Source organism: Colossoma macropomum, unplaced genomic scaffold, assembly GCF_904425465.1.
Source record: "Colossoma macropomum unplaced genomic scaffold, Colossoma_macropomum, whole genome shotgun sequence".
NCBI classification, from domain to species: domain Eukaryota; kingdom Metazoa; phylum Chordata; class Actinopteri; order Characiformes; family Serrasalmidae; genus Colossoma; species Colossoma macropomum.
In genome coordinates, this window is record NW_023494791.1 from 43,421,067 (window position 1) to 43,440,642 (window position 19,576).

Below are 19,576 nucleotides of genomic sequence, written 5' to 3' on the forward strand. Positions count from 1 at the left end.
CTATTCCACTCTCACTGGTGAAGGGAAACAGCAGTAAGGGTGCCGTGTTGCTGCACCGTATGGGTTTGGTAGGCCACAGTGGCTACATACTGTGCGGTATCAGGGAGGGTCTGAGCTAGCTGAGCATTTTACTCGATGATAAGTGGGGGTAGTTTGAGTGGGAGGTGAAATTTCATACTGTTTGTTATGATTGTTGACATAAATCGTGCTATAAGCAAAACTCAGATGTTACTGAGCCAAAAAAAGTGACTACACTTTGATCAAATACAAGGGGAAAACAAGAATTTTGTCTTTTAATCGATATAATGAATGATTGAATGATGCTGCATATAACCTGAACTACAAAGGTAGAAAAAGGAGTTCAATTTATCTAATCAGAAAACACCAGATTCAGTGGTGAAAAATCATATGTGGGCCATTTTGACCTGCAGTGTAAATATAGCCAAATAGTGAAACGGCAAACTAATATTTCCTTATTTAATAAGTGCCTCAAACCAGAAGGCTGAATGAATGTTCCATCACTTCTGTCAGTCTGATCCAGTACCGTTACTTCACCCATGGTAAAAGACCACAGTATAAGGTTGGATGAGTCAACATTTTAATCATTGTTTTCATAGAATACTTTTAACGTTTTCACAAGCTAGGAAGAAATATGTCAGATAGCTGAGGAATCTTTTATTTATAATCAAGAACAAGTCCTCTGTTGTAATGGCCGGTATGATGTGGATGTGTAAAAGAATATTCAGCTATTTCTTTTTTTAGATGACCATTTTCCGACTTTCTGTTTGTAAAAAGCACATTCGGGTGTTGCAGCGTAACACTGAGTATACAAAACACCAGGGCTGACTGCTCCTTAAAACAGACCATCTGAAAGCTATGAATTCTAATTGATTTCGCTGTTAAATCCACTTAAATCAGTGTGGATGAAGGGGGAGGCAGGTTAAAGGAGGATTTTAAGGCATGTGACAGCTGAGACGTGTACGTAAGGACAAAACAAGCAAGAAAAAAACGGCTGAAGAGCCGTGATTGGGTTTTAAGCTTAAAAGTCTCGGGCACTTATTTGGAATTGTTTACCACTTCAACAGATGTTAAGTCAATGGCTGGCAATCAGTGGAAGCAGTGCAAGGTTGACATGAATTGTGTAGATCAGCAGAAGATCTGTAACGAGTCAAGTGACAGCCTAACAGTCTAAAGTGCAAAGCAAAATAAGAAAGCCATCCCTAATGTTTTGTATACTCAGTACAAGCCTTGCTGCACATGACAGGCGACAAGCTGCCCTAGGAAATGCCCATCTAGAACTGCTACTACCGTGTCTCCAAAACCTTTATTGCAATTACAACCCATGCTATATTTATAACTCCGTTGCTGTTCAGTGTGGTAACATGGGCGAGGGATACAGAGATAAAACAGAATGCAAAAGATACAAAAATAAGAGCTCTTTTCTTTTAAGCCATTAAACAATAGAACTGTATTTACTTAAATGTCTGTAGAACAGTTTGGGGTACCATTGGGGCAGCAATCATTCCAGATGTAGCCTACTCCTTTAAATGATGTATACATATTTACTTAAAAAAAAAACAACAACATAGCCTTATTCAGTATGATAAGACACAGCAACATCATCTCTAAACTGAAAACCTTCTGTTAAAAACATCCAGTCGCTTTTACGATACATATATTTTTATAACATCTGGATGCCTTCTAAATAATATGGAGTACAATACATTAATTTCTTGTTCAAAAAGCTACACAAACCATAGGAGCATGTCATAAATGCTTCAAGTGTGCAACGACTGAAGTGGTTAACTGCACATGCTTCATGAATGTGTTGCATGACTGTTTCATTGGATACATTTTCAAGTCAAAGGGAACTTCTAAATCAAATCTGCTCCAGATAAATCAATATCAAGATTATTCTAGCAAAATTACACCTTGGTTTGACATATAGACATGATGCAGCCATGATAGATACCCCCTCTGTAACTTTCAGAATAGACTTACAATACAAAAAAAGACTAGAATATACATACAGGACTCTGTCATATTTCATTTGGACTCAGGGGTCCAAGCACAGTCTACTGCGACATTGTAAAGGCAATATGAATGTACACTCTTGAGGACGGATGAGTATCGGGCGGTTTGGCAAGGTGCATGATGGGGTACAATTACAGCAATGGCTTGTAAGAGAGAAGATAAGGGTTTATGTCTGATTAAATCAGAAACAACACTGTCAGTGACTGTTCTGCATAACAGGCTTGGAGGCACTCTGCTCTGCACAGTTCCACAGGTCCAGATACCCAGCGCCACTGCTCAACCGACTCAGGCACTGCAACATACTCTCACTCTCTCTGCCACACGCCTCCCTCAAACTAGGCATTATATGCATTCAAAAACCAACCTCTGCCCATCGCAACAATTCATTAAAGCTCTGACTGCAATCATCCTGTAGGAATACTCATTACACACCGCTGAAATCCTACCCAGCCGAACCTTCCAAGCAGGTCTCGGACGCACTGTGAAAGTGAGCTTTTGATATGTGTTATGCTGAGAGCAAGGAAAAGGATTGATGGTTCTATGTGTCCTGGAAGAGGAGCACGGTCAGGAGTCTTCATTGAAAGCCCAAGTGACAGTGAGGAATAGCGGACAACTCTGCAGCGTGCCACTGAGCTCCTTCTGGGCTTTCTTTGTGTGCCGGTCAATGCGTATCATATCAGTAAGCACACAAAATACGCCAACACAGGTGTGATTCTCCAAAACACACTTAACAAAGCCGCCTGCACGCATCTCAGTTACTGTATTTGAAGCCACTGTAGACCATCTGAATGACCTCTCATCCACCAAACAGCAGCCACTCGAGAACACCCTGTGGTCCCTCCTGGAATGTTGCCTGGAAGACCTCCAATAAATCTCACACTTTCCGCGTTTCTTCTCCCAGTGAAAAAAAAACAAACAAAAAAAAGCAGGGAACAGAGAGAAAACTCAAATACACCGAAATCACTTTGTTTGTTGCGTCAACACAGCATAAACCAAAGCTCCTAAAACCCAGAGCCATAGGAAGAGGGATAGAGAGAGAGGAGACAAAGAGAGAAGGTGAGTACAACGGGTGGACCGGAACAGAGATCAATTTTGTACAAATTGTGAGCGTCCATGTTTTGCCTTTGCCAGGTGGCTACAACTGTGCCGTGGAGGCAGGTATAGGCGTGAGGGTGCAGTGCAGGGAAATGGCCAGCAGCAGCAGTAGAGAGCTAAGGCCCGATGGAGACGCCTGCCGCTCGGAGGAGTTTCCGGAGATGGTGTTGGAGGAGCTGGGGTCGATCTGCAGATCCTGGGAGAAACATGAACAAACTTAGGCAAGAGCATTTATGTTCTCATCAAGTAAGATTAGATCACATTAGAGAATGAATTAACCAACTGTACATGAATTACAGGGCCAGTTATGGATTCCCAGACATGGATTAAGCCTAGCCTGTGACTAAATTGCAAAGCTAGTCGTGAATCGCCATTGAAAATTAATGTCAGTCTAGGCTCAGAGTTAATTAACAATAGCTATGTTTACACGCAAAGATTTTTGCCAATCCAATTGTATTCAATTTACATTTACAGACTCAGACTGAGGTGTTTATATGCACACTCTATTCAACAATTTGATGGAAAATCTTCGTTTACGTGCTCACTACAAGTAATCTGATGCAAAATGATGCACGTGTGGAGTAGCGCTTAGAGTAAACGTTACCATGACAGCGAACATCACGTGAGGTCCAGTCCGAGTGAGATGAGTTTCCAGTTGGCGCGCTTGTGTTTTTAACTGCTTTAAAATTATGTCAGAACCAGGAAAACGTGCTTCACATGTCCTTACTAAAGAAGGCCGAGAGGAAGACGTCGTGTTCTGAGACACATAAGCTGGACGTCCGTCCCACCGCCGTCTTTTAAAGTTCAAAGCATAAACTTCGTCTCCACTGCAGACCAGTTTCTGCTCCGCCATGATGAACGTTATCAACTTTCACTATGACGCGACGCACATGCGCAGAACGTATTTACACGTTCCGATTGGAATGTAATTCAGACGTTTACACAGATATTATTCTTCTATTTAACAGATTATTTAGAGGTTTACCCACCTCGTTCAATCAGATAGAAACTGTATTCTGAATGGCCTCAATCGGACTAGACTATCCCGTTTGAGGTGTTTACCTGGACGTATTCTATTCCGATTGAGCTATTAGTCGGATTATTAACGGATTATTAAGATGCATGTAAACGTGGCTAATGGTGGCATAACAATGTGATCTGAAAAGTTTTTTTCTTAACCAGGTGATTCCTCGCAGGTTAAATCCATTACACAATAAGTACCTGCACATGTAAAGGGGTGTGGCCAGAAACAGTAAAATACTTATACAATCCCAAACAAAAAGTATCCCACATTTAAAATGGTTCCTACAAGACCTGGTTCAGAAGAATCTGAACAAAAAATTATCTAAGACCTTTAAATATAAAACTGGACTTAAAAACATTAAGCGGTCTAAACACCATCTTACTTGTCTCAGGATTTGGGCCAGCTATGAGTTTCTTCAGAGTTAGTGAGCAAGTATGTGTGGGGTGATGATGCGGTATTAACAGTGTACATCTGAAGCCTATATAAAAGGATTCTTTAATTCGGTGATTTGCCTGCTCAAATGCATCCACTAAATCTGGCAATTAACAGATAAGTTAAAGGTTAACTCCACCAATTTTTCAAAATTTCAGCATAAGTAAAAGGCTAAGATGTAAACAAAGTCATTCAGAGTGGTTTGATGTGAATTGCTCTGTTCTAGAGAAACTTACTAAGTCAGAATTGTTCACACTGGTGATGATAGGAACCAGATGTCTGAATAGTTTAATGCCCCTAAAAGCTCAATAACAGAAAGGTGTTACATAAAATGGTTATGAATACGCTGCCTGATGCCTAGAACACTGTTTTACCATAGTTTTGTTTTGCAAAAGTTTTGGCCTAAAACTTTTTGTTCATCCATTCATTGTGAAGGGATACATGCAGGGCATTGTAAGGCAAAACAGTCCCCCAAAACATAATTTTTTAAGATTTTCAACCATTTTGCCATCATAAAAATTACAAATAAAAACTTAGAAGATACGTGTAGGTTTACAAGTGGTTTTGTATAGTGCATAAAAGGGCTATATTTGTGTTGCAGACATTGTGACCCCTTTTTCCTATCACCACCACTGTAAAAAAATCAGAGTCTATAACTTTCTCTACAACAAACCAATTTACATAAAACCACCCTGAATGACTTTGTTTACATCGCAACAACAGAACTGTGCAAATTTTGAAAAACTGGTGGAATTCCCCTTTAAATCAGATATTTTTAAAGAAGGAAGTCAGCAAACTCTGCTGAACACTGGCCCTCCAGGACCACAGCTGAAGAACCCTAATCTATATTTACAGTGCTGTAAACAGCGCTACCATCTGTAATAATGATTAATGCTTGAGGGCTGAATTTAAGATTTTACACGCTGTCATACCACCATTGGACTTACACAGCACTAATGCCCCAAAATCCTATAAATTGACAAACTGTACAACTGAGAATGCATTTTCAGTTGGGAGAAGATGTAAAAATGCCATTCTGTATGTGATATACATTATGCAGGTTCAGATGAGATGAAGAAAGTTCTTTCATGCTGTAATGAAACGTTGGGCTGAAAAAGGGCCGTTACTTTTAAGGCTGTTTGGGCTGCTGCAGCAACACTAAATGTCACTCCGGTGTGTAATGCTGCTTTTATTATGTACAATGACATTTAGTGAACTTTAAAAGGCAAAAGATAAGCAACGCTCACATTTCAGCATCACCCACTACAAAGACCACGAGCACACTGGGCAGGAAGCACACTTGAGGACAAGGTCAAAGGCCAGCTGAAATTCTCCATCGGGTTGCAGTGTCACAATATAACTATTGCGTTGTGTCTGTAATTTTCTGTCACGTTTATTTCCTACAAAAGCCATTGATACACTGTAACAACACTACTGTGGAAGAACATATTTTATGTAGCTAGATCTCTGCTGATGCACGAGACTGGTTTACATCTACCCAGCATGACTTCAGTTTTATTAGAGAGACAGAGTCCACTTACCACACATAACACATCTGTTGTATTGTTGGTCTTCAGCTTCTGAGCCTAGAGACAGAGAGAGAGAAAGAGGAGAGTATTATGGCATGGTAATTTGGCCTTTTACTCAAGATAATGACACGGTCCAGGTGAACTTCAGCAAGTCACTGTCCTAAACCTGGATGACCCAGAAGATGCAGAAGCCTCAAGGCAGGGCTGAGAAAACAGAGGAAAACTAGTGAAACCTGAGGAACCCTAAATGCCATTATCAGACCTGAAGGAAAGTTTTAGGTGCAAATTACTTGAGTGCATTTTCCTGATCGCTCTTGCTGGCACAGCTTTCTGCTGTGGTGTTCTTTTGTTTATTACAGACATTAAAGAAGCGCGGACACAGCCCTGCCTAATGCACCAGGCTAAAACATAGCTTTATCAGCGCCGTCTTAGCCCATTGCTGCTCCCGCCACGCAAATGGAATATGCATTCTCTTAGTGCAGCCTGGTGAGAAGGTGTTTTGGAGGCTGGGATTACATACTACCCTACAAGTTTCTAGAATAGAAGCCAGATCCCAATGATGAATCAAGAACTGCTGCAAACCAAAGGTCTGACTGGCTTTACATGGTGAAACTTTGGTGCAACTGGTCACAGGTTGTGAGTTGCATGAAAAAGAATTCTGTGCAACTTTACAGTTAAACAATTAAAAAATAATGAAAGTAGCTTGTAACACATTTGATCGCTAGTTAGGACATTTTTTCACTAGTTTGCAAGATTGCAGCTAGTATTTTTCATTTGTTGTATCGTTCCATTTATATAAAATCATCTGTGATGTATTATTTAGTGCACATTTGCGTTATTTGTATGATTTGTCCAAATTTTGTAGACACCACATCTAATTAGAAAATTCAGCTCATATAATCTCCCTGAAAAAGCATCGACCGATAGAATGAGATGCTCTGAACAGCTGTGCAGGAGCCTAAACTCACCAAGTCCAATGCTGAGCGTTGGCTATAGGGGTATAAAGTCCCCCAGCAGTGAGATTTAAAGCTGGGGAACTTTGTTCTGTGCACTGACAGACCTCTATCCAATACCATTGGGATGAGTAGGAGTGGTGTTTGTGATCCAGAACTATATATCCAATATCAGTAGCTGAACTCACTAATGCTCTTGTGGCTGAATGCAATCAAATCCTCACAGCAATGATCCAGCATGTGGTGTAAAGCCTTCCCAGAACAGTAGGGGCTGTTACTGCAGCAAATGGGGTGGAAAACTCCCAATTAATACCCTTGATTTCAGGAGAAAAATGGGATGAGCAGGTGTCTACAAACTTTTTGACATACAATGAACATAGTTCATGATACAGCAGGCGAACAAAGTAGTACAAAAAGCTGGTACAAGCAGTTGTTCAAACAGCTGTCATGTTAAACGTACCTCTCTAACAAGCTAGATAATTAAGACAAATAAGCAACTTTATTCCATACAATCATGATTTATTTTCTTACACACAGTGTTTTCATTGAAATCAGTCGAAATGATATTATTTTATGTTTTCATTCTTTGTTTCTGTAATTTCACAGCTCTGGAGTGATGCAGGTAACTTTGTCTAATTTTGTGGTCATTAGTTCAAATCTCTGCAGGAAGCACTCACCCCCTGCTTGCGGACATCATGCGAAAGAGGGAGTTCTGACCTACAGGCTGGAATTAGCAATAAACAAACTGAGGGGGTGGAGGACACTGGATAAAGATCCAACAATACATGTAAGCAATTTCAACTGCTTTTTTAATTAAAAGCTCAACTTAAACTGTATTTTTGATTTGAGATACAAATGTAAGCAAAAGTTTGGGTGCCCCTGGCCAAATTACCCTTTTTTAAGGAAGCACAATCACTGCAGTAATCTGTTTTAATTAATTAATTAATGTATTAATAGTACTTGTATGTGTAAAAGTTTTGGACACCCTATTAAGTAAGTACTTAGTAACATCCCCTTTGGCAGATATCACAACTATGCAAACACTTTTTATAGCCAGCTAGGAGTCTTTCTATTCTTGTTTAACAAATTTTCACTCCCTCTTCTGTGCTGAATGCTTTTAATTCTGCAATTTCTTGGGCTTTCTTGAATGCGCAGCAAATTTAAGACCTAGCCACAGATTTTCAATGATGTGCAAGTCAGGGGACTGTGAGGGTCATTCCAAAAGCTTCAGTCTGCTTTACCTACTTCATAGTGGATTTTGACATATTTTGGATCTGTGTCCTGTTGTAGAACCCAGCCTTTTTCAGCCTCAGTTTCTTGACTGACTGTCTCACATTTGTCTCCAGAATTTACTGCTATTTTGTGAAACCCATCTACCTGTGCAATGTTTCCTGTACCACTGGCTGCCACACCACCCTAAAGCATAACAGATTCACCCCCATGCTTAACAGCTGACAAGTTGTTTGTTTCATCAAATGTTGCTCCTTTTTTGGCCAAACATAACCTTTATGTACATCGAGTTCCATTTGTACTTCATCCAGCAGCACTTGTTTCAAATGCCTCTGGCCTTTCTAATTGTTGCTTTGCATACTTAAGATGTTGACATTTGTGTTAAGGTTGCAGGTCGGGTTTCCTTCTGATGACTCTTCTATGTAGATCATATTTGTCCAAGCAACGCTTCACAGTAGAACAGTGTCATTTAAACCTTCTCACAGGTCTTTTGCTGTCATATGGGGGTTTTGCTTTGCCTTTCTGGCCAGCATATGAGCAGTCCTGTCTGAGAGTTTTCTTGGGTGTCCCAGATGAAGCTGTGACTTCCACAGTTCCCCTTTAACAGTCATTTATTACTGACATGTTGGACAGTGGAAATCGTGAGCTGGAAATGCTTTGATATCTTTTTTATAACATTCCCTGCTTTGTAGGCATCATTTATCTTCATTTTCAGATCCTTAGCCAGCTGCTGAGAGGAGCGCATGCCACCAGCTGACATTTCCTAACAAGTTAATTAAGTTTTGAGACTTTACAACTGAAAGGCTATCCAAACTTTTGCATATGACAGCTGTTTTATTTTTTGTACTTTTTTTTATTTAATTAAAAATAAAATAACAGTGTGATAACATTTGCAGAAAAATGTTGTTTAAAAAAACAGTTTACAGCAGAGGCTGTGTCTATCTTGTCACTTCAAAAATCAACAAAACAAGTAAAAAAGCCTGTGAAATAAGTTACCATTTAATTGTATGTTGACCTAACTTTACATTTTTTATAGTATGCTGGTGGACATATTGTTGAAAGCAGCAGAGCGATTTGGTCTGAAAGAAGATTTAATGAGATATACACATATGCATCTGATGGATGTGAAAAATCTGAAATTGTGTTTAGATTACTTCAAGCCTCAAAACATGTACGCACGCATACAGATGCACAGCAGTGTGTGGCAGCTTGCCGTTCGGTTTGTAAAATCTGGCCGTGAGCTCTGGCTGCATGGCGGCTGTCGTCACTCTCAGGGGAAATGAGTTTTATGCAGATGAGTTAGAGCTGCCCATGGCCCACCCTGCTGAAGCCCTGCAGCCCTACAGCTTCTGCAAGCCCACTGCGTTTGGCACAGGCACAGTGTGTGTGCACAGTTAGCATAAGAGGAATAGTGGTGGTGTAGGAGGCTTGGTGACAGAATAATGAATGGATTCCTCACTGAGTGTGTTAGTAGAACTGAAGCTGGGCAGGAAAGGAAGGAGCCAAAGCTCAGAATGACGAAGCGAAAACTGTTTTAATATTTACAATTTATGATTCACTTCCTCAAAGAGGACTCGCCCCCTCACTTCTTGCCTCTGAATAAAACAAATGGAAACAAACATTCCAATACATCTATGAGTTGGATAATTTTTCACCTGTGAGGAAGACTATATCCTTCCTACGTTTTTCCTGTGCTTTATTTTCTGAAATGTTCTAAAAAATTGGTCCACTTACACCATTTGTGTAGGTTATGTACAAAAACAGTCATAATTAATTCGACCATTTCCAACCCCTCTTTATCTCTTAGAATTAAACAAGCTGTTTATGTTACTGTGATTTTGAGACTGTCATGTCCATGGCCACCATTCTGATTGGCTGACCTGTATTGTGCCTCATTCATAAAGGCTGAAACACTCCTCATAACTTCAGTGTGAATGGGCAGAGTTTAATTGCCACAGGCTAAATAAGTGGATGTATGTAAATGTGTTTATTTTTGTAACACATCAGAAAAAAAAACGGGGTTGTTTTTGCAGTTTTGTGACTGCATGGACAGGAATAAATAGTACCCTTGAAAATCTGACAGTGTTTACAGGCTACTTTTAAAAAAAGCGTGACGAAATATTGATTTTCCATGGTCCCTTTAATAAATGCAAACTGCCTGTGAGTTTGGCTGTGTAGCCGTGACCTAGAGTAGTGACGTTTGTTCATTGTGAGTGAGATCTGTTTGGCCTGCTGTGGGAATCTGCAATCGATGCTCCAGACTGACAGGCTCTTCCCATGAGTCTGCCACAGCTCTCTCTGTCTTTCTGCCCTCTTTCTCTTTCGTTTTCTATCTCACAGCTGCTCCCCCTCAGAGGACTGTATGTAGCAGAAACACAGAAAACTCACTCATTAACTGACTCAGTACACACTCCAGTGCTGTGTCTTTCTCTTCTAAAAGTATGCATCTATGTAATTGTACAGTACTGTGCAAGTCAGAGACCACCTTTCAGTTATTTTATGTCCACTCAAAATCAGCCACTAAGTGCAAATGATTTATTTTTCAGCACCAGGGAAAAAAGCAGAAAACTGCACAGAAGCCTTGACAACAAAACGTAATACCCTTTTTTCTGTCTTTAGTGTGTCCACTCTGCCTTCATTACAGCTTCCATTCTTTTGGAGAGACTTACTTTAAGTTTTCCAAAGAAATCTTCAGTGATATTTTTCCACACCTGTAAAGTTCAGTCTTAGAGGTTGGCTGCACTCGCTGTTTCTCATGATCCAAGTAATCCTAAGCACATTTCATTATGTCTGGTGTGGTGAGTTTATTGTTCTGTGAGCACCAGAAGCTTCTTTGTTTGATATGCATATTTTTTGTCCTTTTCTCGGTAACGGCTTCTTCACAGCTACACATCCTTGCCGACCCATAGAATTGAGTTGTCTTCTCACCGTGGAAGGACGGACAGGTGAAAGTGCTGTCTATCTGATGGGGACAGTTTTGGTGGTCTACCGTAGTTGTAAAGACTTTCATATTCTCTGTATCTTTTAATCATTTTTTAAACTTTTTTCACTTATTTTCCTTTCCTGTTCCTTATGCAAGTGGATTGTCTTATATCTGATATTCACAGAAACATTTTCAGAAGAATGAATATCTTGTACTGAGTGGCTGTTTTGGTTGGAAGTGAAATAAATGAGGGATGGTCTCTGACTTCCACACAGTACAGTACTGTACATATATGTGTTTTGGTGAATGAGTGTTTGTGTGGCGGTGACTGTACATCAAGCATGTGTGATTTTATTTTAAGAATAAGAAACAATCTTGTAACAGCTGTTTATTTTTGCAAGCCTCTCTCAGAAATAGATGAAGTGCTTTAAGCCTTAGAAACTTTGAGGAGCATTTCTTAACCCTATCAAACCGAACATGTTTCCTGCGATCCAGAGACTTTGACAAAAATCCCTTTAACTCATGTAAATCTACTGCCAGAGGAGTTATAATATGTGCGTGTTCATGTTGGTCATAGTAAAATAGATCAGCATCTACAACTAAAGCTTTCTGTGTGTCACTGTTTTCTATCCCTATATAAAAGATGCCAAAGCTTCCTTTATTGGTGTACTGTGATTTGCGTTTTTTTTCTTAATGAGAATGCAAGCTCATTCACAGTGTAATTTTTGATCTGTTTAATTTGAGTAATGATAAAAAGTGACTGAGGTTTGGCCTATAAATCAGGTAGTTTATGACAAAAACTAAACAGTATTGAGAAGTCATATTAAAGGAGAAGAGCAGATTAACCAGCCAAAGAAATAAGCATTTTTTTTTGCCCACAGCACTGTACAAACCATCCCCTGCCCAAACACACCTCCTGTAGCTCATGAAGGCCTTGATAATCAGCAGATAAGCTGGATCAGTTGTTGTTTTTGGGGCAGGGAAAAGCTGAAACCGCAGTGCTGTGAGTCATCAGGAACTGAGTTATTATTGTCCTTGTGTTCTTTTTTTAAATGTAATAACAATTACATAATTTATTACACAGTAGTTACAATACATATTCAGTTTACATTCACTTTACATTCTGTATGGACCGGTTCAAGTATGTACTTTTTCAGTTGATTTTGATGTTGAGTGATGACAAATAAATGGTATAAATGTTAAAGATGGTGTTTCATACTGCAACCAATACTGTACACAACACTAACTTTTCATAAAATAATAATAAAATATCTCTTCTTCTACAAACACAATTTGTAGTATTGACTGAAAGTTTTGAATCTGCACTTAAGGAAAAAAAATCTTTTTGATTCAGTGAGCTATGTGTGAGAAATAATGAATATCAAATTACAATAGTACTGTTACAGTGGTGGTAGAGTGGCTGTGATTGACAACACAGATTTGATTTCTGTGTTTATAACACAGTTATGTAGTATTCGTATCACTTTCTGCACTGAAAATGGCACTTTGAATCTATATTATTAGAATGTGGCAAGTATTTGCTCACAAATTAAACATATCAACACAATTGTTGTTTTTTTTTAATTTGCTTGTTTTTGCCTGAACTGTATTGATGTAAGAAAGGGCTGTTTCTGCAGTTTTCGTTTCTGTGTAGGAACTGTATGGACTGAGGAATAAATAGTATGTTTTGAAACTTTAAAAGTTTGTAGGCTACATTAAAAAAAATGACAAAATACTGATTTTCCATGGTTCTATTAATAAATGCAAACTGTATGTGTTTGGCTGTCTCCTGGAACATGTATTCTAACCAGTATATTCAGGTGGCTTTATTCCAAAAGTATCTGAAGTGCTGAGTGTTGATGTGTTATTAAAGCTTGCATTTAATGCAATGAAATACTGCTTGTCATGCAGTGATAAAATAATGTAGCTTCCTTTTGGCCTGAAAGTGTCATCTGTTTATAAAAACCTGTTTGAAATACCTGCTTTATTTAATTTTAATAATGATTTGACTTACCCTATTTTCATCATGGACCATTTTTTCAGTGTCAAAACACTCAAATACATAAGTGGTTTTAATGTGTTTGGCTAACTCTCTGATAAGCACAGTGACTGACCTGCAGGCTTCCACAGAACTGGTAGAGAGAGTCTTCAGGCTCCAAGACATTGGACAGTCGGTCCCTGTCACGTGCTCTCTGGGACGGGGTGGTTATGGAGGTGGTGGTCTGTACCGGAGGCATGGGCTGCCACACACTCACGTCCGTCCCATTTCCAAACGCCTGGATGGCATTTCCTACAGACACAACAGAGACATATCTTCGGTATAACATATACTACTTTATTCAGTTTCCAGTCAAAGTGGTCATTAAGTACAAGTTATACATTTTTCAATGTCAGAAAAACAACTAAAAAGATACAGTGGGGTTCAAAAGCCTGAGGCCATGTTGAAAACATGGGGCTGTTTTCGACAGAACGTTTTAGATTTTTCTTGAGATTTTTTTTTATTTTTTAAAGCCTCAACAAGTATATCATAACGTTTTTAGTATTTAGTGTCCACACTATTTTTCTACACCTCCAAAGTTCAGTCCTAGAAGTTGGTTGCACTTTCTGCTTTTCAAGATCCAAGTACGAATCTAGGTTTATCAGTCTAACTTATCAGTACAGTTTGGCGTTCTAGTGCAATTTTTATTTGTTAAATTTGCTACACATCCTTTCAGACTCATAGCACTGAGTTGTCTCCTCACAGTGGAAGGATGGACAGAAACACCTGTGGATTTTTTCAGATCTGAAGCAAGAAGGAAGTGCTGTTTATCTCATTTGGACCAGTTTTGGAGGTCTACCAGCTCTTGCACAGTTGTTAAGACTCCCATTTGCTCTATAGCTTTTAATAATTTTTTGAACTCTCGTTTTGGGAACACTTGTTTTTTTCATTTCTTTTGCTTTGACTTTCCCCTTCTTTATGCATATAGATTATTTTATATCTAATCTCCTCAGAAATATCTTCTTAGTCATTTGGATGACCATGAGAGAGAAATTTGCAAGGCAGCTTGTGTAAATATTATTGTCTTTTTGAAGGGGAACATATTATGATACATTATGTCAGTGACTCCTTTGGGAACTTGTTGCTTGCTGCTGGTTTGGAAGGCTGCTGGTTTTGATTGGAAGGCTGGAAGAGTTAATGTGACAGTAGGTACAAGAAAGTAAAGAGCTGACAAATTAAATACTGATATAGTATTTTATGTAATTAGAGGCTTTTATGTAATTGTGTGTTAAATATACATTATTAAATATACATTGTGTTGTTTTTTTTCTGACATTGAAAAATGAATAACTTGTACTTAACAGACTTTGGATAAACAAGTTAAAAACAGAAGAGTAATCACTGACGTTTGCACAGTATTGTACATGCTCAGACAAACAGAAATTAAGATAATGGTTCAAATTTTTGAGATTTGTTGGTATGGGAGAACAACACATTGGTCTGAGGTGCAATAACACATAATCTCAAATTTGCTCCTTTTATCTGCTAGATGTCTTGACATTTTCAAATGTGAGCGATTGTATTACATATATACACCGATCAGGCATAACATTATGACCACCTCCTTGTTTCTACGCTCATTGTCCATTTTATCAGCTCCACTTACTATATAGGTGCACTTTGTAGTTCTACAGTTAGAGACTGTAGTCCATCTGTTTCTCTGCATACTTTGTTAGCCCTCTTTTACCCTGTTCTTCAGTGGTCAGGACCCCCATGGACCCTCACAGAGCAGGTACTATTTGGGTGGTGGATCATTCCCAGCACTGCAGTAACACTGACATGGTGGTGGTGTGTTAATGTGTGTTGCGCTGGTCAGAGTGGATCAGACACAGCAGTGCTGTTGAAGTGTCACTGCTAGACTGAGAATAGTCCATTAACCAAAAATATCCAGCCAACACCGTCCTGTGACCACTGATGAAGGACTAGAGGATGACCAACACAAACTGTGAAGCAGCAGATGAGCTATCGTCTCTGACTTTACATCTACAAGGTGGACTGACAAGGTAGGAGTGTCAAATATAGTGGACAATGAGTGGACACAGTGTTTAAAACTCCAGTGTTTGATCCACTCAGACCAGCGCAACACACACTAACACACCACCATCATGTCAGTGTTACTGCAGTGCTGAGAATGATCCACCACCCAAATAGTACCTGCTCTGTGAGGGTCCATGGGGGTCCTGACCACTGAAGAACAGGGTAAAAGAGGGCTAACAAAGTATGCAGAGAAACAGATGGACTACAGTCTCTAACTGTAGAACTACAAAGTGCACCTATATAGTAAGTGGAGCTGATAAAATGGACAATGAGCTTAGAAACAAGGAGGTGGTCATAATGTTATGCCTGATCGATGTATATATATTTTCCACAGTCCTATAACTGGTTATTCTACAATTGCACTAATCATTGTGAGAGACATTACGGGTGCCGGAGTGACAGAAATAAAGCAAATGTGATGCACTCATTATTAAGGTACATTACACCAGGGGAGTGTTATCTTTTGCCTGGCACTAGGTATCCAAATCAAGGCTGAGGATGAGATTCACTGTGTACATTGTCTTAGTACTATCTTCCTAATGCTTGTTCCTGGACATATGTGTGGAGTGGGTGTCCATTTGCATGTGAACATGGTGCTGTTTCTCCTTTCAGGATTGCTAGAATGTCCTTCTGATATATGAGAAAAAGCAGTCGTTTACCAATATACATATAACCTGCTCCTGCATCTAAGCACGGAGCTGTTTGAATTAGAGGGACAAGCAGAATGAAATGTCTATGGAAACCGTGTCATGCATGTAAATATGTAACCTCTGTCCCTGAAATGTGTCCTGTTTGTGACAAAGTCTGAACGACCAGCCAGTAACCTTCAGCTGGGTAAATACAGCACATGTAAATATTGGGTCATACCCCCTTCCACTTTGATAATTAATCACTGCTGATTGTACAGAACGACACTGAAACTTCGCAGTTTGATTATCGACTGTAAGTTGTCCGTGAACATCAATCATGGATGGAATAATCTGCAACAGGCCTGGTTACTGATTAACGTAATGTTTATTTCAAAGCCTCTGTGCCTATTTCTCCTAGAACATGTGTTTTAACCAGTATACTAAGGGCTTTATTCCAAAAGTATCTGAAGGGCTGTGTGTTGATGTGTTATTAAAGCTTGCATTAATGTACTGAGATACTGTTTCGTCATGCAGTGTTGAAAAATGTAGCTTTCTCTTTGCCTGAAATGGTCATAAGAAGGAAGATCCTTCAGTTATTTAATGTTAATAATGTTTTGATTAAAGGGCCTACTAATATTACAGATATTTCCTAGCCCATAGTAGTAATTTATTATATTTCTGTGTATAGAGGTGTTAGGTGTTGGTGTTTTGTAGGTGTTATTTACATACACAATATTGTTTAGTGAAATAAAGAGTAATACCAGAGTGCACAGTACTCAACTCAGCATTGCCCGCCCTCCCATCCAATCAAAGTCCTTTAATATGGCGTATGATCTGATGCTTAGTCTAATCCAAGGGTGCTTAAACTTTTTGTCTTGGTGGCCAAAGTGCAATGTTTGTCGTGGGCCGAAAGCCAAAACGAAAAAACAATATATAATTTAAAAAGGTAGACTTTTAAAAAATATATCTTGTCACTAAAAAAAATTAAAAAGAAAAAGAAGAAGCCGAACACTCACTTTTTCAAGCCAGTGTTTAGAGGAAAGGTGTTTAATTCAAACACAGTAGAAACACAAGCACTGCAGATAATGCATTTTCCACCTTAAATTAGTTCTACACTGCTGACATTTAAACCACTTTGTTGCCTCCTGAAAACGCACCTCACTGCTGCAGGTTGTAGAATAAAGTCTGGATTCCTGATCCATTACAATGTGCTGTGATCAGACATCCTTAAATAGAATATCTGTTAGGGCCAAAAATAAGACAATTTCCGACATTTTATGTCCTTAAATTTTCAAGTCAACATTAAGATTTTATAAGGCTTTTAAGTATCCGCAGGAATGCTGTGTGAGTGTCTGAATGGCCCAGTAAATTCAGCCAGCGATAATGGAACATGACTCACTAACAGCAAAACAACCAGCTCTGAACGCAGAAATGCAAGCATCTATATTTTAAAGTATACAGAAAAATCACTGGTTATATGACTCCTACATAGCACATTTAACCCTTGTGTGGTGCTGATGTGTTTGTTACTCAGTGGTCTGGTGGACCCACCGCATTTTGTTTTTTTAAATCAATACAGCCACAACAATTTATGTAAAAATACCAGATGTTTAAAATATCACATGTGGCCAGCGTAGGGTTCTCCTTTAGCAGCTGTAGCCAATCAGCAGCCTGTCCATGTTGTCCACCCTCACACACACACACACACACACACATATATACAAACACATACACACACAGACACACACACACAAACAGCAGGCCATGTAGGAGGAGAACAGAGTGAAGGACACAGCACCTCCACACTTTTATTTCCCGTGAACAGTGTGGGGTCCCACAGACCCCAACACCACACAAGGGTTAAACCTGCACAGCCCAGAGTGAGCTCATACAGGCTCTGCATCATCTAAGTAACACTGGGACTTTTTATTCAAAACAATGAGATTCTAGCTGATTATGACCCTTAAAAGTTGCATTTATCATCAGCAGCAACAAAAGCGAAAGTGTATTTTTTAATTGATTATTTCTCACTTGTGCTCTCTCAGAAAATAATCTAATAAACAGTCACTGGTGCAGTACCCCTCACGTCACTGAGGTGGTACCCCTAAAGGTCTTCAGTACCTTTAATTAGGGAATGTAATTGTGCCATATTCCATTGTAGTTATATTATATATACACACACACACACATATATATATATATATATATATACAAATTATATATATAAATATATTAGGTTTGATTTCATGAATTCATGCACCCTGGCTTGACTTCATGCTTTTTATTTATTTACTTCTTTTATTTATTGCTACTGCAAAACTTTAAGAAATGAAAATTTACAAATATGCGCTTTCCCCTGGGAAACTGAAGGTAGTGTACATTTAAAATTTATTTAAGGTGCTAAATAAATTATTGGATTAATTAAATAAATCCATCCAATAAAAAAACATCCTGTACATTTTTTGTGATTTCTTGACATCTAAACAAACACAAAACACTCAGAGATTTTAAATGTTTAACAGAGTGTTAACGTAACTTGTAATTAATTACATAACTACATTTACGTAAATGATACATATCAAATGCATAAAAGAATGACAGTCATAGCATTAGACTCCTGTGTTATGACACACTGAGATTCTCGCTGACTGTTACATATTAATTCAGTGCTGCTGGTGGCCCTGTTTAAACTGCTGTATCACAGAGTACTGGTGCATTACACTCGTCGTAGCTGCAGCAGCAGACAGATAGATGTGTGTGTGGCCCTGCGGGCAGGAGAGAGGTGTGAGGGCCTGAGAGAGGCTCCGTCACCGGCTCTGAAACACTTGCACGTTGACGGCACGGGCCAGGCGCCCCCACACCTGTCAGCACGCTTTAACACTGAGCTCCACTAATGAGACACAAGAGAGAGAGAGACAGACAGAGAGAGAGACACAGAGAGAGCTGTCCATCTTTGTGCCCTCTCAACCACCTTTGTAGGTAGGACCCCACTGAGGTAAAGAGTGAGAGTGTGTGTGTGTGTGTGTGTGTGTGTGTGTGTGTGTGTGTGGCCGTTCTTGTACATTTTCAGGTCAAAAATGCACTGATTTTATAAGAAACACGGCCAGAGAAAAAACGGGACCAACAAATTGGTCTTGACTTTGTACACTCCATTTTAAGAAAAGCTCAATGGCATATTTTGCATGGGCGTGTAAAATGGCTAATGGACATATTTCCAAAATTGGAGTTCAAAAAATTTACTAAAAGAAACAGAGAAAATGGGACTCCTAACAACCATGCAGGACCTGACAGACTACCAGACTTTGCCCATCACATAAACAGCACTTTCATCTTTGAGAGAGGAGAAAATCAAGCTGCTTCCAATCTAAAACTATCTTTTGAGAACAATGGATTGTGAGATACAGAAAATTTAACCAACATCATTTTTGAGGTGTGGAAAAATATCCTTGCAAATTTCTTAGAAAAACTGAAATTAAGTCTCTCAAATAGAATGGACACTGTTATAAAGACAAAGAGTGAACACACTAAATACTGAAAAATCTGATATTATATTTAGCTGCTGAGGCTTCTGTGTAATTATCTGTCAAATATATGTTCTGCTTTTTTCTGACACCGAAAAATGAATAACTTACATGTTCTCCCCGTGTCTGCG

General features: G+C 39.1%; 1 protein-coding gene across 2 annotated transcripts in view; it reads right to left on the reverse strand.

Annotated features, from left to right (window-relative positions):
- Positions 1–584: 584 nt before the first annotated feature.
- The window catches only part of gfra1a (gdnf family receptor alpha 1a), a 108,653-nt gene continuing 89,661 nt past the window's right edge, over positions 585–19,576 (reverse strand). For both annotated transcript variants that reach the window (XM_036575124.1, XM_036575123.1), the window contains 3 exons: positions 13,335–13,510; positions 6,127–6,171; positions 585–3,325 (listed from right to left, as the gene is read on the reverse strand). In XM_036575124.1, coding sequence (XP_036431017.1) covers positions 3,170–3,325; positions 6,127–6,171; positions 13,335–13,510 — 377 coding nt within the window. In that variant the 3' untranslated portion in view covers positions 585–3,169. The remainder of the gene's footprint in view (positions 3,326–6,126; positions 6,172–13,334; positions 13,511–19,576) is intronic.